This window comes from Myodes glareolus, chromosome 24, assembly GCF_982192425.1.
Source record: "Myodes glareolus chromosome 24, mMyoGla1.1, whole genome shotgun sequence".
NCBI classification, from domain to species: Eukaryota; Metazoa; Chordata; class Mammalia; order Rodentia; family Cricetidae; genus Myodes; species Myodes glareolus.
Genome location: NC_142049.1, coordinates 29516367 through 29542451, shown reverse-complemented (window position 1 = coordinate 29542451; position 26085 = coordinate 29516367). Strand labels below are relative to the sequence as shown.

Below are 26085 nucleotides of genomic sequence, written 5' to 3'. Positions count from 1 at the left end.
AAGATTCTTTCCCAGTTTGCAGGCTTCCTCATCACCTGGTTAACTGCTTCTTTCATTTTTGTTTTGTTTTTCCAAGACAGGGTTTCTCAGGGTAATAGCTCTGGTTGCCTTAAACTTGCCCAGTAGACCAGACTGGCCTCAAACTCACTAAGATGCACCTGGCTCTGCCCTACAAATGCTTATGCCACCTTGCCCAGCCAGCTGATTGCTTAGCTGTGCAGAACTTTCTAGTTTTATACAATCTCACATGTCAATTGTTGGCCTTTGTTCTTGGGCAAATGGACTACTATTCAGAAAATCCTTTCCTACACCTGTTTTCTTCCAGCTAGTTCAGTGTTTAGGTCTTTGATCTACTTAGAGTTAGTTTTTGTATAGGGTGATAGATACAGATCTAATTTAATTCTTCTGCATGTGGACATCCAGTTTCCTCAACACCATCTGTCGTAGATTCTTTCTCCTGTATAAGATGTTTTTGACATCTTTGTCAAATATTAAATGGCTGAAGTTATACCAATCTTAGAGGTCTTTGTCTCTCTCTCTCTCTCTCTCTCTTTGGTTTCTCGAGACACAGTTTCTCTGTGTAGCTTTGGGGCTTATCCTGGAACTCAGTCTATAGACCAGGCTGTCCTTGAACTCACAGAGATAGGCCTGCCTCTGCCTCCCAAGTGCTGGGAAGAGGACGTTTCTGTTCCATCAGTCTACATGTCTGTTTTTGTGCCAGTACCATACTGTTTTTATTACTATGGTTCTGTAATATAATCTGAAGATCTGGAATGATAATTGTTTGCAGTTTTTTGTTTTCTGGGTTGTTTTGGCTATAAGGTTCCATATGAATTTTAGGGTAGTTTTTCCTATATCTGCAAAGAATGAAATGGGGGGTTTTCATTGGAATTGCAATGAATCTGAAAATAGCTTTTTGTAAAAGTCATGTTTACAACACTAATTTTACTTACACATGAACATGAACTTTTTTTTTTTTTCAATGTTCTAGTCTATCTCTTCAGAGCTTTATTTCTAGCTTTCACTGTTAGAGGTCCTTTACTTTCTTGGTTAGGTTTATTCCTAGATGTCTTATTTTCTCTCAGACTGTATGTAAATGGAAGTGTGTCGTGATTTCTTTATGTTTGTTATTGGTGTATGGAAAAGCTATAAATTTGTGAAATTTGATTCTGTGTCCTGTTGCACTGATGAATTTGTTCATAATTTTTAAAAATTTTCTGGTAGAATTTTTGGGATGTCTAATATATATAAAATATCATGTCATCTATAAATAGGGATAATCTGACTTCTTCCCTATTTGTACCCTTTTATTTTCTTGTCTTGATTACTTGCTCCAGGTAGTACTTTGAGCATAATGTTGAAAAGGAGTTGAGGATAGCGGACATCCATGTCTCATTCCTGACTTCAGTGGGATTGCTTCAAGTTTTTCTCCATGTTAGGATGTTGGTTGTTGTGAGTTCCTTGTATGTAGATTTATTATGTTGAGGCGTGTTCCCTATAGGTCTACATTCTCTAGGACGTTTTTTTCTTTCTAATTGAAAAAGCATGTTAGGTTTTTTTCAAAGGAATTTCTGTGTCTATTGAAATGATCATGTGATTTTTAATTTTTTTTAATTTTTAAGTTCCTGATTTATGTTGAATTGTCCCTGCATTCCAGGATAATGCCAACTCGATCATGGTAGATAATCTCTGATGTGTTTCTATACTTTGTTTTCACGTATTTTATTGAGCTTTATTGAGCCTATGTTTATCAAGGATAGGGGCCTGTAGCTGTTTTTGTTGCACCTTTACCTGGTTGCGGCATTACTGATACTGGCTCCATAGGAGCTGGGAGTGCTCCATCTCTTTCTAGTTTCTGAGTAGTTTAAGGAGGACTGGCTGTAGATCTCTTTGAATGCCTGGCAGAATTCTTCAGTGAATAGATCTGGCTCCACATTTTTTTTTTTTGATGGAAGAATTTTTATTACTATTACAATTTCCTCTATTGCTATGGGTCTGTTATAGGTTGTCTTCTTGGTTTAATTTTGGTTTGGTTGAATATAGAAATCAATTCATTTATTTCAGATTTACCACTTTCAAGACATACAAGTTTAAAAAAAATGTTTTAAAAACTAAGGACTTTTCATGACAGTGAGACACATCTGCTCCTGGCAGCACCAAGCTACTTCAAGAGGATGATGGGCACCAAAGAAGCTTCTTATGGAATTTGTTGGCCATTTGGGCAAGAGACTGTTCTTGCCTCGAATGTTTGATGTTATGCTATGTGAGATGGACATGTGGTACCCACAGAGATGACTGCTGAACTTGACTAAAGGTGAGACCATCCTTTGGGGTTCCTGCTTCATGAAAGAGTCTGCCAGACATTCTGCAGGACACAGAAGAAAGTGGCTGACAAACTGCCAATATAGGTGAAACTGTCTTTGAAATTTCCTGCTTCATGGAAAAGTCTGTCAAGATCCTACGGGTCAGTAGGCTGAAGATGAGTGTCCCAATATTACAGAAGAACTTTGGGTGACTGTCCAGGCTGCGAGATGTCTCTGTCAATTCTGTCAATTTTGGAAATTGCTTACAATGTACTTCCTGCTTACTTAGGTAATATATCCTTCTGAAGTCTTTGATGGAGTTGAAGAATAGATAGTTATAAGTAAAGCTTTCCTTAGTTATGACAAAAGATAAGGTCGATATAAAAAATCCCTTTATATTTTGAATTTATTTTGGTATCTGCTGTTATGCTTCCCTGTACATTTTTGATACTGTTAATATAGGTTAGTTGGGTCAAGGGTCTATCATTCTCATTTATCTTTTCAAAGAATCAACTCTTAGATAAGTTGAGTTTTTGCTTTGCTTCTTTGCTTCTATTTCACTGATTTCTACTCTGATTTCTATTATTCCTTGAGTTGACTGGCTTTGGATTAGGTTTATTCTTGTTTCCCAAATTGTTGAGTTGCATCATTAAGTCATTTATTTGTTCTCAGTTATTCTGATGCAGGCACACAGAACCATAAACGTTCCTGAGGGGCTGCTTCGAATGTGCCCCAGAAGGTTTGCTGTGTTGTGCTTTTGTTTTCATGTAGTTCTAGATACTGTTTTTCTTGATTTTTTTCTTTGACACATTCATCATTCAGTAATAAGTGGTTTGATCTCCACGATTTATGCATTTACTAAAGACTTGTTTGTGGTCAATTTCAAGTTTTATTGAATTGTAATTAGGTAGGATACAAGGAGTTATTTTAAGCTTTTTGAATTTGTTAATAATTTTTCTTGTGTGTCCCAAGATGTGGTCTATTTTAGAAAAGCTTCCATGTGCTACTGAGTAGAATGTGTATTCTTTGGTGTTTAGCTAGAATATCCTAACGGTATCTGCTAAACTCACTTGATGTATAATGCCAATTAATTATGAGGTTTCTATTTATTTTTGTTAAGATGGTCCACCTAATAATTGGAGAAAAGGGGCACTGAAATCACTATTAATTTTTGAGTGTTTCTCTTTAAATATAATAATACATTTTTTAAAATGAAATTGGGTACACAGGAGTTTAGTGTGTGTGTGTATCGTAGTAATGTCCTTTTGGTTAACTGTTCCCTTGATTAGAATGAAATACCCCTCTTTATCTCTTCAGAGTCACTTTTGTTTGAAGTCTATTTTATCAATACTAGGATAACAATGCCTGCTTATTTCCTGGTCCCACCTCACTGGAGTTCTGTTGTCCATCCTTTTACTGTAAGGTGATACCTATCTTTAAAGCAAATATGTGTTTCTGGTAGACAACAAATAAATGGGTTTTGTTTCTTGATCCATTTTGCAAGCTTGTGTCTTTTGATTGGAGGACTTAAGCCATTTATATTTAAAGTTATTATTGGAATGTGTGCTAATTGTGCCCATTTTGCTGTTGAGTTTTGGTATTGTGTTCTTAATGGTAGTTGTGTATTTGCTAATTATGGCTTTGTATTTTTTTTTCATATCTTCTCTGCTATCTTTCACTCCTCTCTTTGGACTAAATATTGTTTTCTGTATTTTCTTTAGGTTTAGCTTTTTGGATACAAAATTTTTAAGATGTTTATACTGTGGGAAGTTTTTCTTTCTTCTTCATTAATGATGGATTGTTAGTTGTCTATTAGTCTAGCCTGGCAGCCATCACCTTGTAGGGTTCAGAATGTATTGCTCCAGGCTGTCCACTGAGAAAGCAGCTGTTATTCTGATGACTTTTCTTTATGTGTGACTTGAATTTTCTCTTGAAGTTGTCAATACACTTTCTTTGCTATATATACTTTGTGTTTTAACTATTATATGGTGCAGGAATTTTTTCTGGTCTTGTCTATTTGGTCTTCTGTGTACTTCTTGTATCTGTATGGATGTGTCTTTTCTTCAATTTGGAGATGTCTCCTTTTATGAGATTTTGAAGGTTTTCTCCCTCATCTATGCCTGTAATTCAAAGGTTTTTGTTTTGTTTTGTTTTATGGTGTCCCACATTTCCATGTTCCTTTTCTGTTATTTTTGTTTGTCTGTTTTAATTTGTCATATTCTTTGAGTATCTGATCTAGATCTTCTACTGTATCTTCTAGTCCTGATACTGTACCATCTGCTTGATTCACTCTTCTTGCAGGCTTTCCTTTGAGGTTTGTAGTTGAGTTATTTGTGTTATTCAATTCCAGCATCATGTCAGCTTGAGTTCTCTTCAGTGTTTCTACTACTTCCTTACTGAATTCCATTCCCAAGTCCTGACTGGTACTCATTTCCAACATCTTCATGTTTGCATTTTCTTGGGCATCATTCGGGTATTTATTTTCTTCAAGTTCATTCTCCTTGATCTCAGCGTGCTGTTTGCTGTCGTGGGACAATGGTCTTGTACACTGTAAAGATTTGTTACTTGTTACTTGTATTTTAATAAAATGCTGATTGGCCAGTAGCCAGGCAGGAAGTATAAGCAGGGTGGCCAGAACAGGAGAATTCTGGGAAGAGGAAAGGCTGAGTCTGCAGTCGATCCAGGTGCAGAGGAAGCAAGATGAGACTGCCTCGCTGATAAAAGATACCAAGCCACGTGGCTGACATAGACAAGAATTATGGGTTAATTTAAGATGTAAGAGTTAATAAAAATCCTGAGCTAAAAGGCCATCAGTTTATGATAAATGTAGACCTCTACGTGTTTCTTTGGGACAGAACAGCTATGGGTCCGACTGAAACAGAAACCTCTGTCAACAGTTTGTGGCATTTAAAAATTCTTGAATTCTCTGATGAAGCTTATGATCATCCTTTTAAGTTCTGTGTCCTGGTGTTCATCTACATAATTCTCATTGTGAAACATTTTGATAGGACTGTTAGGTTGAGGAGAGGAGATACTGGCCTGATCTTTCAATGTTGGTGGTTTTGTGATGAGCATACAGACTTTTAAGTTTGATGGACAGAGCAGGTTGGGGAAGAAGAGGAGACATCCAGACAGGTTGAGCCTAGAGGCTGGAAATAGCTTCAGTAAAAGTGGTCAGGTGGAAAAAAGGGACTGGGGTGGTGTTCAGGACGTACCTCCTGGTCCAGCCTAGAGTGTAGAGGTAGCACTGGATGGGGGGGGGGGAAAGGCGGGATGTGGTGTGGCCTTGGGTAGGGGGTTAGGTAGATAAAGTCCTGGCAGAAGACTAGAGATTGGTTATGGCACAGACAGGGGTGGCCAGACTAGGCTGGGGCACTGGACCCAAACTAGATCTGACAAGTTTGGCACGTAGCATGGGAAGGAAGAGTCAGGGAGACTTACCAGGCTAGACCCTGAAGAAGGTTGGGTGGAGAGGTTCTATCTTTTTATTTCCTTCCTACTTTCACTCTGGTTTTAATTCTAATAGATTAAAAACTATTTTAATATAACCTTGTTCCTCTGTGCTATGCTATCAGACAGACAGACACACACACAGAGCCAAATAGTACTTCCAAACATCTTGTTTTATGCCATTGCCAATGATAAAATAAGCGCAAAAAAAAGAGAGAAAGAAGTGTGACATTTTTATGTGAAAATATTTCCTGTTTTTAAGAGTCTACCCTTGGAATAAATTAATAAACCGTGGTGATTATATAATCAAGTTTAAACTAATAGGTTTACTGGGCAAAGCATCTACCACTTAAGGCCCTAAGACACACTACAAAGTTGCTTTCCAAAAGTGCCTCCACAAATCCACATCATATACTTATTTTACTTATCCTTGCTATCTTTCAAACCCTTTCATCTTCCTTCCCACTGCACCCTGCCCGGCTAATGCTATATTCTCTCTCTCTTATTTCCATGTGACTTTCAAGAGGATGCTACCTGCTTTCTCGAGGGAACCTGGCCTCTGTAGGAAACTCTTAATCCAAGAGCTCACTAACCTTCTCGGAAAGGTTACCAAGGTTTCAATTGGTTGTTAGTGTGGTTATGCACATACCCCTGCCACAAGAGGAGGTCAGAGGACAACTTTGTGGAGTCACTTCTCTCTCCACACATTTATATGGGGTGAGGGCTGAACTCAGCTTACATGGCAAGTGCCTTTACCACAGGGCTATCCCACTGGCCCAATTACCACAATTTGTGCAGAGGTATGATGGGATACAGCCATTTGTGTTGAAAATTTAAAGTTTTTAGACATTTGAAAACCTGAAGTTTTCATAATTTTGAAGCAGTATGTAAGACAACAAAGCGTCACTCACCCACGCACTGCCACTCAGCACGTGTGCTGCTAAGCACTTAGAATGCGGTCAGTCCTGAAACTAAGGATTGACTCTGTCTAGTTCCACTGTAATGCGATAGCTTCTCATGCCACAGGTAGCACAGGCTTAAACTAGAGACTGGGGTCGGGTCCCTGGGTCCCTATGACCCAGCCCGCCACCACTTGTGTGTTATACGACTCAAACAGTTTTGTTGTTGTTTTAAGGAAACTTGGATTCACAGCTGTTTCCCAGCATGTTTCTTCCCAGAGTTACATCACTCCCCTTGATTCTTGGTCCTGAGCTTGCTAGCTCTGCGGCTTGGTATGACCATGTAGCTCTGTGGACTTGACAGGCAGAACTGTATTTTTCTCATTGTATCCTTTCATGTATGAATATTTAAATAAACAATTTCTGTTTATTTAAATAGAAATAAATTCTATTTATTGTGTAAGTGGCTGAGATTTCCACGTCTTCTTTCTCATATTCCACCTGGCTGCCCCTTCCCCTGCTTCCTGAGGTAGCTATGTCCTTTTAGGAAGTGGCGACAGTTCTCCCTCCTTCTTGACCTGACGCTTCTATTGCTCTTCATTTCTCCCACTGTATAGCTTACCTGCTCTTCCTGCCTTAGGTCTTTAGCCGTTCTGATGAGCACAGAAACTAACCAGAGAACTTCCTATGGTCCTGTCTGCTTGTCCCTGCCCTGCCCAGCATCCCTAAACTGATGGACTTGCTCCAGTCATACTCAACTATTTCAGTCCTTAAAATCACACATGCTCCTCTCCTTCAAACCCCCACCGTCAGTGTCCCACACAGGTAGAATGTTCCACTCCACCAAGCTTCCAGTCCTTCCTGCTTCACACTTTTCAAGAACTCCGGCCAAGCCCTGTATTCTGGGGGAGATCCTGGACTCTCACACCTCACACAGAGAGGCCTTGTTCCACATGGCACTTTGCTCTCTTGGAATGCCTTGCTTCTTTTCTAGGCAACACAGAACCACAGCTTAGATGATGGTTTGGAGCTTGGCTCCGCTGTCATCAAGGTGAAGACCTGGGGTATCTGAATTACATTTGCTTCTGTGGCTCATCTTTCGATGGGAAAACTAAGAGCATCACAGGACAAGTCACCAGGGAACATGGCTACTGACCCATTCATTTGCTGGGCTGGGAAATACCAGGGCCATTTACCACTGCAGCTTGCTGAAGGCAGGGCCTGGCATACACAGGGCCTGGTATGAACACATTAGGTGCTCAGCAGCATTTTCTGAAGATGAGCGAACGCTTTATCTGGAACCAAATGGCCACCTCATACATCTCAGAGTCACTGTCACACACACAGAGTGAGCAGAGAGGGAAGTAGTGCAGAGGGCAAAGTGAACTAACCTGCTTCTAAGTCCTTTCCCTCGTTCCCTTATTTGGTGATTTTGGAAGAGCAGCTGCCATGAATTTCGGCAGTTTCTAATCCTAACCCAATGAGGGACTGACTTTTAAGCATTATCATCATCATCATCATCATCATCATCATCATCATCATCATCATCACTATTTTAGATCAGTTTTAGCTCACAAGGTCAGGAAGCAATCAGCTTAGATTGCTGGTTTCTGTTCTTTTTCACTGGGAACAAACATGCATGTGGTTCTGTCTTCAGCACCTTCAGGTGAACTAGAGCTACAGACCTTGAACAGAAAGCTAAAGCCCTTCAGCATGCTTCCAACTATTCCAGGAAACAGTATCCCACAGGGTAGAGACAGCACCATCCAGGGCCCGGAGGCAGCATCTAATGGGACAAAAATGAAGTTTCCACCTGACCTAGTCTGTTGGAAGGAAGTGGTAGCCCTGAGAAAGTGCTGAGAAGACTTAAAGCGGAAGCAGGTGTAAGCAAAGGAAAGAAGACCATGATGGCAGACGCTTTACAGTGACCTCTGTGACCACGCCTCTAAGCTCAGAGACCCCTAAGGAGGTGGAGGGGCTGCTGCACAAGAGCTGCAACTGCAGGGGTCAGATGATCCACTGCTGTGCTGAGCACACGACGGACTGCGTAGATTCTGTGCAGGAAAACAAGAAGTCCCTACTGGATTTAATTTCCATTTCTACTTAGAGGTGTCACATTATTTGGAGACTGGGTTGGGACAGGGTGATATAAGGTGGGGGTGAATGAGATCGATGCACAATCCTGATGAGAAGGGGTTTCCCTGTCACAGAGTGGAACGGTGGCTCCGTGGAAAGAAGCGAAGAAAAAGGACAGCTGGTCAGCAGAGGAGACATCCAGAAGAACAAGCAACTGGTCACATCACAGGTGAGGGCAGAGGTGCCAAGCACGGTCTGTAACTTTCCTGCATGGCACTTCTAGGCTGCAGGGCCATTTACAGCTGTGCCAGGACATTACATGGAAGATGCACATATGTGTCAAAGCCTCATGAACGACTATGACCATTGGGGTGGGGTTATGAGCTTCCTTTTTAACTATCCTTTTCAAACTTATTTTATAATTTGCAGTGAAGGGAGTCATGGGATGCATCCTACAGATCTCTTTTGACTGGAGTAACGCTCTCAGAGAACAATGCAAATGGCCTTACACTGGTCCTGAGGCCCTAAATGAGAACTCAAGAGTAGAAGCCGGGATGTTGAACCTGTGTATGTGACCTAGCAGCGTGCAGCCCTGAAGAAAGAAGGAAAGTTTAGGCAATCTTTGTGGGAACAGCAGTGATATTATATCAACAATCGCTTGCCATGCACAAATGCCAATTAGGGGCAGGTTGGTGACCCAAGTGCTACAAAATCTTGAGAAGAAAATTCAGGCAAATAATGACCCTGCAGTATAAAGGATTTACTAACCAAGACCAAAGAGACACAACCCAGGCAAAAGCAAAATAAAACGTGCCCAATTTAGAGTGAGGGCAATAGGAACATGGGATTACTACAAACTAAGAGAAAGGTTTCCACTGGGAACTGACAAAAGAGAACACCTGAACAAGCCAAAAGTGAGCAAGAGAGGGACAAGCTCAGGCTTATCAGTTTGATACTCGCATGACACGTTGGGAGGGGGTAAGCACGTCACACAAGGAAGAGCCAGCCATCTGGCAATACGCAGCTGGGTGAAGTGGGGACCGGGCACTGTCCCACCCAGTCAGGAAGGGCACAGGCAACTGCAGGCTCTTGGGAGGACAATGTGTCAGCATCCATAAAATACTGTTTGACTTGGCAAGTACTTCTAGAAATTAAAAAAAAAACAACAAACCTCTAACAAAGGTTAAAAAAAAAAAAGAACACTTCCTGCAATATTGGCCCTAGAAGAAAAATTCAAACAATTTCAAATGTCCCATAACTGGAGTTAAAGGCAAATCAACTGGACCCAGACAGTGGAATCTGAAGCTGACCTGGGTACTGACAGGGAACCTTCATGATGAAGCTACTCTGTAACGAAAGGCAAGATACTGGCCAGAACAGTAAGAAGAGTTATGGTATAGAAGGAAGAGGCTGAAAACTTTTAAGCTAGGGGCACAGGCTATTTCTGCAGCTGCACCAGAAGCCAGTGAAAGCCACGGCTTCTGGAAGGGGAGTCAGGTGGCAAAGAGCGGCTAGTGGCCACCACCCTGCACAGCCCAAAGAATGTCAACCTGGGTTTTAAGTAGTTTTATTATGCACTACCTCCTCAAACGCCTGCTGAGAACATTTCATGCTTGCTAAAGAAAACTAAAAGGAACATACAAAGTTGAAAGAATAACCAAATGGAAGCATATTAATATACATACTGTACTCAAGAGAACAGGGTAAGTCTAAACAGCTTACTAACAGAATCACCGAAGTTTCTTTCTGTAGATTTAACAGTTACTTTAGAAATCAATTGTGGGGCTGGACACCCAATTCCACAAATACACTAAAATGCACTACACTGTGCAGTGCGGGTTCATGAATTGCAGTTTGTCACACACACACGCATGCACACATGCACGCCCAAATACGCATACACACACACACACACACTCACACACACACGATATGTGTGCATGCACACACCCACTTTTCTTTTACTGCAGTGTTAGGATTTGAACACTAGGCTTCAAATACACTAGCTATACACTCCACCGCACAACCACCCTCAGGCCTGCAAGTTATCATCTGTGGGGTGGAGGAGAGGGAGATGCTCGGGAGCTGTAGTCCACAGGTTAAACCCGGCTCATCATTAGCCTTTCCTTTCCGCCCTTATCACTCATTGACTTATACAAAAAGTTCAACTGGAAGCCAGTCAGAGAGCTGTGACAAGTTTTCCATGTCATATTAATTTCTCACATTACAACAGCAGACCCCAGAGAGTTAAGAAAAAACCACAATGCTCCACAAAGGTGAGTGAGAAACAACTGTGGCAGAGCAGTAAGCCAGGAAGCTCTTCAGTTTCAAAACTACATGAAACACGACTTCTACAAGTGTGTTAGGAAGAAATAAGAGGGCTAAGCACCCAGACTCACCCAAGTCAGGGGCACTTTTGAGTAGTGGCAGGCAGGAGCCGGGCAGGCCACGCAGGGTTTGGCTTCTGTGCAGAGTGTGTGTGAGGGTGTGCTTTGTTTAAAGGAGATGATGTCCATGAATTACTGACTACCTGGACATACTCCTTATTAAGTGAGGCTGACGGAGCTGAAAGGCACTTGGACTAGGTGAAAAAAGCAAATTATGAGTCACAGTCTTAATTTTAGCCTTAATCTTACCTTAATTTTTAATTAATTAATTTAGCCTCAATTTTACCAAGTTACGGGCAGAATTCATTCTGCTCCTTTTTCCTGACATTCCATGTACGCACCCTTCATTAACTATAGAACTGAGGTCTGTTAAGTCAGAGGGTAAAATGAGACGGAAGACAGCTATGAACAGACACAGGCTGGGGAACCAGGGACTCTGTCCACAGCCAACAATGTGGGGCTTATGAATCCCATTTTGGGCAGCTGGGACACATGGTCACTCCGGGGCTTAGATTTAGCTTTCTCCTGAAGCTAGCCTAGCATCAGCATTCATACAGTCACTAATTCACATGGTCTGTAGGAGAGCTGTGGAACTTCTAACATTTCTGCACTTCAGAAGGCAAGCAAGTCTGGCCAGTCTTTTTACTAGTACACATCTCAGAGTACACTCTCGGAATGAAACAAAACCACTGCTGATGAATGATCCGGGTCCTAGAACAGTCTAGACAAGTTGTCTCACACCCTAATATATAGACAATGTATACATAAATGGTATCTAGAACAGACACACACACACACCACCGCCCCCTATTTTCAAGTTAAGGATGAAGATGAAATTTACTGGAGAGAGGAGTCAGTTGAGAAGATTAGTTTCAAAGCCTTGTAGAAATGGCCAATGTAGTCACTAACCACGTCTGTCAACAGACTCAGACCTCAGACAAGCACCCTTCTGTGGCATATCTACACACTCTGTACGTTCTGGAAAAGGAAAGAGCTCTAAAAGAACAAGAGAAACCATCTAAGAGGAAAAGGAGGTAAATCCACAATCTAAGGGAGGGGGAGGACCGAGATGCTTAAAGGGACTGGTGCTAGGTTCCTCTGCTTGAGCAATTTCCAAAAGGGGAAACCTGGGTAACACCCCAGTGGTAAATGCCACCACTTCTGCTTCTGAAACCCAAGTGGCTGCCAGCCCCAATAAAGGTTCTGAGTTGAAGACCTGGGAGAGCTTGAGTCCCTGTAGAAATTACACATGCCAGGGTAAAGCCCACTCAGTAATCTGGTTTGAAACAAAACTCAGCGTTTAGTTCACAAAAATCTTTGCAAAGAGGAAAAAATGACACTGAACATTAAGGCAAGTGAAGCATTAAAAATTGCGTGCAAATGTGCATGAGTGCATTTCCAACTCAACACCATTGCAAGTTTCTCCTTCCATCTAGTAAACTCACCTCCATGTTCTAGAAACACCCGAACACATCTCTCCTTTCCTCTTGCTGCGGAGAAATGGAGCAAGGTCCAGCCATTGGCATCTCGGCCATTTGGGGAATAGCCTTGCTCCAGCATCTTTCGTACTGTGTGAACATCCCCGGCAGCTACTGCAGCCTGAATCTGCAATTCTTCCTGGAGCTCAGGGTTCCTCCGACAGTGGTGGTGTAACATCCTAGCAGAGTCCGCTTTTCACCAACCAGTCATTAGGTCAAAGGAATCAGCCTTTCGGGAAAGGTAGAACACATGAAATTTAGAAAATGTGACTCTTTGCACTGTGCCCTCTGACCACCACAGAACTGTCTACTTCCTAGATCAGCACAGTAATTAACAGCACTTCAATACTACTGGCTAAATGCATATGCTAAGACCAAAACTTTCAATGATTGTATTAAGGTTACAAGTTAATTGAAAGAGAAAGCCAGATAGAGATTCCTGAATTAACAGAAAACTCTCTTCTGCATCCTTTTGAAAACTTGAAACTACATTTCCCCACCATGGCTCTATTTTAGACACAATGAGAGACAGCAGCAAGAAGCTAAGATGCAGTACCAGAGGGGCCAGAGTGGTATTGGTCTTGGGAAGTCTGATTTATAAGATGCGCCATCAAGATTTAAGTCACAAACTACTCAAAGATTCTCTCACATGTCAGAGCCCATCAATATGGAGCACTGGAAAACAGCTTGTTATTTCATGCAGACTAAATAAAGCCTGTGACGAGGAAAACACTTCAGGCTGAGGGTCCGAAGTAGTCCAGGTATCTTATTTTTAATGCAAGGTAACAAAGCTTGGGGGAAGTAGGCTGAGCAAACTAAGCTGGAGTAAAGTAGATTACATTTACGTACATAGGTATATATAGGTGTGTAGGTGTGTGGGTGTCTTTTTCTTGGTTTTCCCACCTCAGACTATTTGATCATGGTATTTCATCCCCTCTTTTGCTGTCACATCCTTCCAACTCTGTACCAGTTTTCCTTCATAAACACTCAAAGTAGCATAAGAACCTTTGGTTAGTCACAAGATGGACGACTTCAGTGAACAATACCTCTGAGGAGTCCAGGGCCTCTGCAGGTCATGGAGAAGTGTATCCTCAAACCTAGCAGCGAATGAGCTCATTTATGCACATAAGGAAATCCAAAGTAAAATGGCTACTTCTCATGTCGGGGTACAAGCTGTCTGTGTGCTTTTAAGCATTGGAATATACACAGAAACCTAGCTGACAAGTTCCTGGGAAGACATTCCAACTGAAAGAAGCAGTTAGATTAATCTAACTTCTATTTTTATAAGTAGATTTGATTGAAAGAAAAAAATGTGGTAAAGCCCTTTGAAAATATTCTGTTCTCATATGTAGGTTAGACAACTCAGGATAATTTTGCTATCAATAATTTTTCTTGTAAAATTTCTCACCATAGACTGTACACAAATAAGTAAGCCTAGCTTGGTAGAACCAACACAGGTTAAGATCACAAACATCTCATGAGCTTTTGTACATAAAAATGACATCGTTACAGTCTCAGCAATATCACTAAGTGATGTAATTAAAAATATCAAGCTATTGCCTCAAATAGCTCTTTCCTCAGAGAAAACTGGGAAAGAGGAAATTTATTGATAATTTGTTCTCTTAATAAGCAAGTTTCCTTTTGTTTCTTCACTTAACTACTTCCTTGAAATTCAGTCTCTTGGCTTAGAAATTTAACATAGAAAATACCTTTCAGAATAGTTTCATATTAGTTTCAGTGCTTTAAGAGACAATATTGAAACTTCAGAAGATTAATGGAAGCTCTTACCGTCTATTCAGACCACCATCGTTAAAGCATGCTTTTGAAATTTTTACTTACTTTGCTATTATTTTTGAGTCAGCCTCATTTAGCTTAGGTTGACCTCCCAACTTGCCAAGCAGCCTCAGCTTGCCCTGAGCTCTTGATCCTCCCATCCCTACGTCCCAAACAATGAGACTGCAGGTGTGTGCCACCACACTGGCTCCGAGTGAGCTTTGAGGGTATATGTGCATACATACACTTAGGGTCTCTTCTGCTACAGTTCCCCACCTTGTGTTTTGAGACAGGGTCCACCACTGAACCTGCACTGCACCATTCCTGCCAGACTGGCTGGCTATCTAGCCCCCATGATCCTCTCTGTCTCTGCACTCTCCATGTTCAGCTTTCACATGAGTAAATGGGGATCCAAACTTCAGTCTTCACACTTATGCTCAAGCATGAGTTACCCACTAAGTCCCTGCCCTAGCCCCCAAAGAGTGTTTTCAGATAGATTACCTTGGCACTTGAAAGAGGCCTGCTATGCAGGAAAAAGACTGAAACAACACACTTAAGTTTTTCTTTCAAGTGTCTGCTGCACTGTGGATATATTAGTTTATTCTTATATCACAATTTCACTCATTCATTTCTGTTCAACTCTATTCTATTCCTGCTAGAGACTGAGTCCAGAGCCTATACTCTAAGCATACACTCTATTACTGGAAGCAGCAGCCCCAACCAACTCATTAGCAGCTTTCAAGAGGAAAAGTAAAAGTTAAGTGTCATTTTCCTTAAAACAGCATCGGCGACTGATGGTCCTGAGTTACCTTACAGAAGAATGACTCTTCTCTTGGTAGACAGGTTGTCTAATGACCATTGTGCACAAGCAGCATCATGGGGAAGGGGCTCCCAGCATGTCCAGGCCTTGGAGCAAGAGTATGCTTCACCTAAAAACAAATCAAACAACAATCATGGGAGTCTTCGAAACTAACAAAGGACCACAGCTGTTGGCAAATTCTACTTTTTGACGACTTTAGGTTTCAGGAATTTATAACAAACTGATAGAACTCAGAGACAGTTTAGGAAAAAATGATCTTGCTGCTTACAACAATCTCCAAGATGCAATCAAATATGATTTATTTTTGGCATTCTGTGCCCTTCTATTCCCCCTCCCCCATTCTCCAGCTTCTTGAAAAAGAGTAAATAGGGAAAATAACAAATCACACATTTAGAATTTGGATACAAGCTGAGATTCCTGTCTTTTCTACTGAGATTGTAACTTCAGGCTTGCTTCTTTGAATTAGTTTTTTAAGGACAGCATCAGTCACCTGCTTTTTAAAAACAGGACTAAAAAGAAAAAAAAAGTGTGTATTCAATACAGCAGCTGCCCAAGGCCAATGTAAACTATGATAAGTAAATGAAGATTATGCCACTGAATGGTAGTGATTCATATGCCTTAAAGGCATCCAGTCAACAACATTTACACGCATACAATGCAGCAACTTAAAACATTAACTAGCCAGAGTTTTTGCTAGCTTATGCTCATAATTTCCTAAACAACAAAACACTAAAAACCCAATCTCTTTCTCTCTATATAGCTAAAAGAAAAGGACTCTTTCCCCATTCCCACTGAATCCCAGTTCTGTACATTCCATTCAGGTTAAGGACAGCAGAGACAACCCCCCCCCCACACACACACACAGTTATCACAAGGAGATCACTCTAGGAATTAGCCTATTGGGAGACCTGTCACCCCTTCAAGTGGGGGGAAGGAGTGCAGAGCCTTTATCACTTCAACTTTCAGACAACAAGAGGGACAGGCCATGTGCCAAGCTGGCGTGTGCAGGGGACGAGTGGCAGCTGTGGAGGTTTGCAGGCTGTGCAAGGGGACACTCAGCTCACATTAGAACCAGCCATGCGTCCCTTGTGTTCTCTTCATGTTTTACTTTCCCTTGTCTGAAGTCTTTAAGAGCAGCAAAATGCTTGTATGCACACGGAACTAAATTCTGAGTGCGACCTGTGCCTATTATTTCCAAATAAAAGTAGTAGGCACGGTCAGAATAACTCCTTCAAAGCAAAGTACAAATACTACAGAACAATCCTTGCAGAAATGGCCGGAGACCCGAGCAGGCCGGAGACCAGAGCAGGAAGTCTGCAAGGTGCGCCTGGAGCATCTTACAGTGCCTGAAGGCGTGAAAGTGTTCAAAGCAAACACCGCCACCAGGACAAAGGAACCAGCATCAGGGCTCTCCGCCAGCTGAGACCACTGAACCTGGTTTCTCTGTAAGAGAAGAATTCTTAACCACTGAGTCATTTCTCCAAGACCACAGACTTTAAATTGAAAAGCTGTTCCATACATGCACGTGCTGTATCACAGGGGAGAACACACACACCATGTACACATGATCTCTGTTGTCTGCATTATCAAGGTAGCCCCAAAGTCCCAGGTGTCCGACTAGTAGCTAATTTCCTCTTGGTTTACTTTATGGGCACTTGAGGGGAAAAAAAAAAAGCACCACAGACCTTAAGAACGAATACAGCTTCAGCAGTACAGGTGCCTATAAAAAAAAAAAAGGGGGGGGATCAAGAAAAGCCACAGGTGGGAATGGAAACGCCAAACTTTCTGTAGGGAATACAAGTTCAAAATTCTGATGGCTCTCAGAAATCATCTATAAAATAGGAGTCATGACAAAGGAGCAATTTTCTAAATAATATACATTCAACGGAAGGTTTTCTTAAATTAATGATGGCTGTAGACTCCAGCAACCACTGAAATCAGATTCACTGCTAGAAATTACATTCTGGGTTTCAGGAAAAAAAAAGAAAATAATAAACAAATATGGAAGACTTTGGAAGAGTCGAAATGAATCTTTTTCCCCAATGCGTATCATTTTCTAAAGTAGTCCTACTACTTAATGTTAATACTATGCTTACATTTGGCAAACTCATCTTTTCTACTATAAAAAAGGGAAAAGATCATAACCTAGGTCTCCAAGCTTTCATACAGTTGACCATACTGAATACTACAATTTTTTTGCTGCCTAATTTCTTTACAGGTGGACAAGTAAAATTCATTCAGTTAAGATCAGAATTACCTCGCACAGTTAAAAGAAAATCTACACTGAGATAATAGGCTGAAGTAGAATATACACATTAATCAAGGTGTGGTAGAAATTTGCTCAAGAATATATAGCTTTCAACAAATCTGATGTCTCAACAATTTCCTTCGACACAAGACTTAATCACTTCTGCGTATTATTTTCTTCCACTTTTTTTGTTTGTTTTGTTTGGTTGAGATACCAAGCCTCCCTTGTAAGGGCAAGATGGCTAGCAACCTGGGATCCTCCTGCCTTAGCTCCCACGTGTCAGGACTGTAGGCTTGCTGCCTGTTTCTGCAACATTTTATGAAGGGACACACATGGGACCTCCGTTTCCTGGTCTCAAACCAACAGAAATAAGGTCACACAGCACTTGACTCAGGATAGCACAGAGCATTTCTCTGCAGAGTAAATCATGATAAGGAAAGAAATAAGCAACTTTCAAGACACTGGGTTGAGGACAAAAATTAAAAATCTACCAATGGCTCACAAGACCCCAGAGAGAAGCCAGAATGGAAATATACTCTGTCCGATCAAAGCACACAATACAGCCAACATGCAGGCTGCCGGGCTCCACTTATACCACCAAGAGCCTGACGCCCAAATAAAGCAGGTGTTATTTTGGTATCACTCAACATACCATAGCATTCATGTCCCTAAAGAAGGACATTGCATTTCCTTCAAATGACTGGACCTCTGTGTGACAAAAAGGATTGTCATGCACAGCACCTATGACTCACATAAATTATAGGAGAAAACCCAATGATTTTCACAAAATGCAGATGAAGTGACAGAGATCCAACTCAAAGCTTAAACCACGGGTATTAGAAATGCTTTGTCAATAGTGCTCTATTAATGCAGTCATGCCAAGTCAAACTTAGCCAGTGCCTAAAAGAAGTTTGCCAGAAAGTTACACTGAGGGAGCGCATTCACATGAAAATGAAAGACTGAAGGTCAGGCTTTAGATATCTGGATTATCTGACCTTATTTACCCATTTTAAGAATGGAACCACTAAGGCTAAATGTGAGCAGAGACTACACATACACTAAATGTGAACAAACTAAAGACACACACACACACGTGAACAAAATAAGACATTATACATTTACTTTATATATAATGTATGCATATAATCTAATAGAATTAATCGTGACTGAATGACATCATTTTAGGTATAAAAGATAGAGGCGGTCATAACATACTAAAGATGTAGCACTTACCTAAGTAGCATTAATTACTCTTCTTTTGTGATGTAAATTTGCATTTTGTTACCAAATAACCAGATTAGTGCACCCCCAATGTCATTCACAATAAAATTAACACCAAGTTGACTGCCAGATACAGAAATATAAAAATCTAGATGGCCACGTTGTTAAGTAAATGTCCAAGTTAAATAAATTTTAAATGTTTGACATAACCTAAACCAAACACTCTCAACCATACTAATTACAACCCCCACCCCGGGTGTGTGTGTGTGTGTGTGTGTGTGTGTGTGTGTGTATTTTCTTAGGAAAACCATTGCTAGCCGAGCAGAGTCACGCACCGTGATTTAAGTATCACTAACGGCCTGGCTGAAAACCAGCACAAAGGAATATCCATCTTTACAAGAGTGACTAGTGCTCCTCATTTATAATCTCAGGTAAACATAGTCCTCACTTAGGAACCCTAGCAAATACATTCTAAGGTTAACTCTAAAGAGGAAAATAACCCCCCACCACTCCCACTAAAGAGGCTAGATCACAAAATATATACTGCTTTTTATCTCTGGAACAAACTCCAAATATTTTATTACCATTACTTACAAAGGTATAAGGTACTCAGAAGGCAGCCCACTGCTGAGATCCCTATTTAACTGCAGAACTCTCCAGCCCTGAGCTCTGTATTTAAGTAGTATCAACTACCCTTTACCTTGACAGACCTTTCCTTAATTCCGTGTGTGTGTGTGTGTGTGTGTGTGTGTGTGTGTCTAAGAATGCTACCCTAAATTTTCTCCACAGTACAGTCACTGATGAATATTAGGGGCTCCTTCCTCCTTTTGCTTTCTTTTACTCGGTTCTTTAAAAACTATGTCTCACTCTGCAAACAGCCCAAGTTGATTTCAAATTCTCCATCCTACTGCCTCAGCCTGGAAAGAATAGCAGTGGTGATACACATCTTTAATCCCAGCGCTCTCATCTCAGCACTCAGGGCAGAGGCAGGCAGATCTCTGAGTTTGGAGCTAGTTTGGTCTACAGTGTGAGTTCCAGGACAGCCAGGGATACACAGAGAAACCCTGTTTTTTGTTTGTTTGTTTGTTTGTTTTTAAAAAAAAAAACCAAGCAAAATAAGTAGAGCAATTAGAGAGAGGGCTCTATCACATGAAGCTAATATATACTACTTTTAAATTCCATTCATAACACTCTTTCTTTGGAATCTAATTTCAAGTTTTAAAAATATACAATCCCTCAGAATCTTTTAAAATTATCTTTAAGTCTTAAGGATCAGTAAACTCAAAAGGCATGTGTGTGTGTGTGTGTGTGTGTGTGTGTGTGTGTGTGCAAGGCACAAAGTAAAGGAACAAAGTAAAAAGTCTACCAATTTAATTACTTCTTTGTACCGAAAATTCCAAAAAATTTGAGTTATTAAAATAAATGAGTCATTTTGTGTGTGTGTGTGATAGCAAATGCTATAGAGTTACTCATTAGGCAGTCTCTCTGCTGTCCTTTGTATACCTTCTCTCCACATGGTCGGTTTGTAGATATTCTCTGCTTACATTAATGGTCTAAACTTACCTTGAGGGCATTTTTGGAGGCAGCAACAAAATAGGCAGCAGAAATCTGACCACATGAACTAGGTGCTTACATTTCAATCTAGCAAATTCTCTGTAAGGGTTTTAAAGTGAGAAAACAAGAAAGACCACTGCCAAAAGCCCCAGGTAGCTAAACATACCAAGACGTTACTTTGTTTTCAAATTCCTGACTGTGCCACTACTGTCAAGGAGGTACAAAGCCAATTTTTCTAAATTCACCTAGAACCCCAAAGATGTAACAAATATTTATACCACTTTATAACAACTCTGGTGTCCATCCATTTTGTCTGGCACAAAAACCCAAAGAGTAAGCCACATACTTTGTTTCAGGGGCTAATTGCTTGTATACAGTTTCTATTAAGTTAGCTACACACATTCACTTTTTCCAGGAAAACCAAAGCAAATTATTTTCTTCAAAACCCCCAAGTTTCAGTCCTCCGGTTCACCTTCTGCTGCCAAGCCATTATCAGTTAGGTAACGCTGAAACTTTCCTGATGGAGGTAGAGAGAAAACCAAGGGGGAGGACAGTAAACTGTGGTTTAGTTTAAAGCAGCATCATTCAGAATTAACAAGCAATTAACATGGAATCGAGGAATCCCTAAGAGAGTAAGGAAGGCGGGGAGCTACCGAAAGGTCTCAAAGCCTCAGAGCAGAGTAAATGACACAGTGTACCAAAAGATAATGCAAAACACGGAAACATTCTGACCGGGAACCAGGGGATGTTTCTGGGTTGGAGAAGTTATTGAGATGTTAAGGATCGGACATGAGCTGTGCTTCTCCTTTGGCTAGGAAGCTAGGGTCTAGGAAAGCTGGCATTCCCAGGCAACCACCCTGAAAATAAAGCACTGCTTAATGAGGTAGGGGCCAGGAATAAACAATGGGGGAGGGGCGGCCTGGTCTTTACCTTTAGAGAGGATGCGGGTCCAAAGCAGTCTCCCTGCTGCTTCTCCGGCGGGTGGGTAGACCCCTTCTGCTCACGAGTGTCCTCCAGCCAGCTCAAACCTGGAAAACAGAAACCCATGAGCGGTGCAGTGAGTCCAGGGGCGAGGAGAGGGCTCTGAGAATGGGGGAGCTAAGAAAGGCTGGAGAGTGGCAAGGGCAGGCAGGCGAAGCAGGGCTTCTCCTTCCTCCCACACCCAGTCAGCCCCTTCCCCTCGAGGGGGGCAGTGGGGGGGGGGGGAAGAAACTGACTTTACCTGTCCCCTCAGCTGCAGCTCCTCTCCCTCCTTTCAGCCTCCTGCACATTCACCAACTTCTCCATTGAAGAAACACCCCAGGCAGGGCCGGACACCGTGTTCCTGATTCTCCTCGATGCTTCACGGCCCCAGCCCGGAGAGCATCCAGAGAGCCGATCCGGTTAGAGGTGGCGGTCTTGGCCTCAGGAACAGCCTCCGGGAAGGGGTGCAGGGAGGAAGTGCCGGCTCGGGTTGGGGGGGGGCAAGTCCCAGTCCAGGGGCTCAGACCAGGGGTCTGCCGCGCGCCGGGCCGGAGGCTTCCAGCTACCGAGGGACTCAAGAGGTCTGGGGACAGGGAGACCCCAAATCGTACCAGGTCCAAGTGTCAGCAGCGGGGTGTCCCGACAGGGGGCTTTCGGGATGCACTTTGCACTGGGCCACCCCCGCCCCCTCCTTCCAGCACTTTGGGGTCACTGGGATGGGACCAAGCCTTCGGCAACCAATCAGCTGCCGCACTGGAGCCTGCGCTCCAAGCCGTAAACCAGATCCGCGGTGGGTGGAGGTGGGGGTAGGGGGTGGGGGCGACTTGGTTGGTTGGTTGCTTCCTTCTCTTCACCCAGAGGCCCCCACCCCCTGGCTGCCGTAAAGCTGCCTGCGGATTCGCGACAGTCAGAGGAGGCGGGCCGGTAGGGACTGGAACTCGTCTCCGATTGGTCGTTCTCGCTTCGTCCCTCCGCTTCCCCGCGGTGGTTTCCGAGGCTCCACCCCCGGCCTGGAGACTCGAAGCGGTTGCTAAGAAACACTGTACTACGAATGGGGCTTGGACGCACGCTGAGGGAGGGGCCGGCGAGGCCTTCCGTGGAGTACGGTGGCCCGGAGCGGGCAGCTGCGGACGCCAGTGGCGGGGTGGATGGCAGCGCGGCCCGACCGGCTGGCAGCCAGGTAACCCGGAGCCCGGGCTGAGCTGGGCTCGACAGCGGCGTGTAAGCGGTAGGTTGAGCAACTGGCGCGGCGACAGAGCCGAGGGCAAGTGAGGAGGGCCCTGACTCGCTGCCGCTCCGCCGCGCTTCTGGGAAGCAAGCGGCGGATCCTTGGTGCATCTGTCGGTCTCTGAGACCCGGTTAGCTTCCAGGCTGCGGACGCCTTGCCCAGCCTGCGAGGGAGCACGCTCTTTGGGATCGAGATGAGGGTTCGAGGCCTTTCCTGCGAGGATAGCGATCCTCGCGATTTCCTGTGAATGAAACGAGCGGGGGTGGGGGTGGGGAGAGATTCAAAGTGGGCATATTGATACATGTTTAAGTGCTTTATTCGTTTAGCAAGTGTTTACTGGTTGCTTGGTACTGCTCTAGTTGTTGGAGAGACTTTGTAAACCATCTTTTGCTTAACAAGAAAAGATGAAACCGCAAAATAATTAGGGAAAAAAACCTCAAAGTAATAGAATTCAGTTTGACTAGGTTGTGATGGGCTCTTTCAGATTGGCAGGAGATGTCTCCCAAAGAATGACATTTGTGCAACTTGAATGGCCCAAAAAAAAAAAAAAACTAGTCCAATAAAAATCTGAGGGAAGTCTTTTGCAGGTAGAGCTAATCAGAAGCACAAAGCACAAAACCTTTGGTACTAGAATAAGCTTTACTGTTTAGAAGTATGAAAGGAAAGGCCGTGGCCGAAGCAGAGTAAAGGGGAGAAAGACTTATTGAGAGATTTTGAAGCAGGTGGGAGTCAAAGTGTTCAATTTGCCTCTGATTCTTTTCTTCTAGGCTGTTACTATTTATTCAAAACTCCTCTGTCTTCCATAGGAGTTATCTATTATGTGAGCAAACTAGATTCATTCATTCCCAGGAAAGGTCATAGACAGGGAAGGGGAGTGGGGGGACGGACTAAAACTGAAAACATCGGAGGACAATACAGTGAAATAGATACTGTGGTTTTGACAGGGAGCTTTGACTTGAATATATACAATGTTTCTAGGGACTGAGAGTAGATGAGAGACTGTTAAACATGATTTCATCAGAAAGGGGCTTAGTGAAAGCCTGGGTATTTTCCAATTGTAGAGTCTTTGGGGACCTCAGGAAAACCCTACAAATTAAGTTTGAGGGCACAGAAGTAGAGAGACCCAAATAGGCAGGTCTTAAGGGCCCTGCCAGGCTGTGCGTTTTTGAAGTTTTGGACATTATCCTAAGAAAAGTCAATTTTTCAGTATGTGGATGGATGTAGGGTGAGCCAAGATAAAATGTCTTAGGAGCGAATCCATGGACTGTGTAGGGTAGAAGAGGTTCACTGAAGCAGTGGCAGTGAGGACAGGGGAAGTGGAGTAAGGAAGGCTTCCAAAATGCAAGACTTCCAGCCTCCATAAGTAGCTGATGCGGGCTCCATACACCCTGCTGAGGAGGAGTAGAGAGAAAGGTGGGCTTGAAGGGCATGGAATGAGTTGTGTCTATGGTCAGAGTACCTGTGGCATCTCCAAGTGGAGTTCTGCAGGAGGCGTGTGAGCACTTAAACACAGGCTCACTGTTAGTCGTCAATGGAAGCCTAACTTCACATTTTGTAAATTTTTTTCTTGGAGTAATGATACCCAGTTCAATAAGATGCTGGGCAGCCATGACTCCCAGGCAACTGCACGGTCACCAGGGAAAACAGCCAATGCTCTAGAGCTTCCAGTATTTGTTGGTTGTTGTGTTTTCACATCCCCTCATGTCTGTAGCAGGCTTCCCTAAGCATCCTATACACAGACAGCTATGGTTTCTCCCCTGTGGCACAGCACTTAATGAGTCAGGACTCCATTATAGAATGGTTTGTATTAGATGAAGTTTGCCCATCTGAGTATGCTAGACATGGTCAGTAAGTTAGGGTATAAGTGGGTTTTCTGCTTCTGGTGTGTTTATTGGATTGCAGCCCCACGGTAAGTCAAGGAGTATCTGTGCACAGCCCAGAAAGGTGCTAACCCCTCACTTGTAGAAGTAAAATTGAAGACATAGAAGTTCATGGAATTATTCTGAGAGAGGGGGTGGGGAGGGCTGTGCTCTGAGAAGTCCTGACAGGAGACCAAGGAGAGGAAGAGGATCCAGAGAGCGTGATGGAGAAGGAGCTCCTTTATAGACTACGTTGCCAAAAGCCAGTGTGCTTTTAGAAAAGGCAGCCTTTTTTTTTTTAATGGAAAAGTGGACAGTTGTTACCTATGTGAACGTAGGCCTACATTCCCTTTAGAGAATCAGTCCCCTTGGTCAGTAGACCTATTGATAAAATTTTAAGTTTGTATGAAAATAATAGGGAAGAGTAGTAGAGGCCTTTGTTTTCAAGGTTGCATCCTAGACACCAGGGCATATGACCAGTATGGGCTAATGATTGGGTTACTATTTCCCTTAGTGAGCCCCACAAGTTTCTTTCCCTCCTTATTCTCAGAGAATACAAGTTCTCAGAACATCTTTAATTCTTTTACACTTTTTGTTTAGTGTGTGGCGTCTGTGTGGGATGCACATGTACCACTGTGTTAGGTGTGGAGGACGTTCTCACTCTGCCCTGTGTGGGTTCCAAGGATCACACTCAGGTTGGTCATCAGGCTTGGCAGCAAGCTCTTGTACCCGCCGAGCTGTCTTGCCAGCCCAGAAGGGGACACTTTAATAACTGCTTAATTAGATTAGAAAATGTATCATTTTGTTTCCGTAAGAGCCAGGTTGTCAGAGGGGACATTTTCAATCCCTTTCTGGCTGTTAATTTAGACCAAATGTCTGTGGAGCCTGCAGCTCTGCAACAGCTTGCTCCTAGAACTGTGTGCCACTCCGCAAGCAGCTTCAGAATTCCAGCAGCAAACAAGCAGCACCAGCAGCAGTGGCACAAAGTGACACAAACTGTTTTGAAGGATTCCACATATTTTCCAAAGCCTTTTAACCCTCAGTTTTATCCTTGGTACTCCCTGCCAATCAGTCAGCTTGCTGTCATTTCAAACCCTGACATTTCTGCTTAAAATGGATGCCTGACATGTAATTAGAAACCAGTTCTATCAAAGACTGTTCAGTGGTATGCTATCTTTTTCGCCCTACAGTGATTTACTGTAAAAACAAAGGAGTGTCTCAGACAGTTTGGAGACCAGAACACTTTGGCTTTAGCCAAACTCCTTTACCTTCCAGTGCATTTAAAACATGAACATACTTACAAATTAGCCTAGGCTTAGTCTAAAAGTGATTATAATGGAAGTAATTCCCCATAAGTCCCTGCATGTAGTCCCCAGTGCTCTCGGGGTTATGGGATTTGAGAATTACAAGAAATAATCTAGCCCAGAGCTTTTAAGATTTGCCCGCAATGGCTTGCTGCTATTTTATGGTCATGTGAAAGAAACCTGCTGGAGGCCTTTGCTTTTGCGCCAGGCCTAACCAGCCCTCCAGACCAAACCACAAGAGTCATTGGTACTAAGTATAGGTAACTAAATTGAACTTTGAAATAAGCCAGTTTTTTTAAATAATGATAAAAATAAAGTTCACAAGGTGCACAACAGGGACTCATGGGAATCCACTGTACTTGAGCCAGCTTGGAAGGATGTCCCTGTCATTTCTACTTTGCTTTTGTTTTCCTTCCTGTGGAGCACAGCTCCTTAGAATGCCTGTTCTATATCTTTATGTGATGTTTGGAGTGTGACTCAGGGGTCGAGTACTTACCTAGCATGTACAAGGCATTGGGCTAA

At 42.7% G+C, this 26085-nt stretch overlaps 1 protein-coding gene across 2 annotated transcripts in view; it reads right to left on the bottom strand.

Annotated features, from left to right (window-relative positions):
• The window catches only part of Asb7 (ankyrin repeat and SOCS box containing 7), a 46417-nt gene extending 24425 nt beyond the window's left edge, over positions 1–21992 (bottom strand). Inside the window, exons 1-5 of one of the 2 annotated variants that reach the window (XM_048434783.3) lie at positions 21432–21992; positions 21140–21237; positions 16872–16906; positions 15176–15295; positions 12561–12822 (exon numbers count right to left, since the gene is read on the bottom strand). In XM_048434783.3, the coding sequence (XP_048290740.1) occupies positions 12561–12771 (211 nt within the window). In that variant the 5' untranslated portion in view covers positions 12772–12822; positions 15176–15295; positions 16872–16906; positions 21140–21237; positions 21432–21992. The remainder of the gene's footprint in view (positions 1–12560; positions 12823–15175; positions 15296–16871; positions 16907–21139; positions 21238–21431) is intronic. The other variant, XM_048434782.3, reaches the window with a different exon arrangement.
• Positions 21993–26085: the final 4093 nt, after the last annotated feature.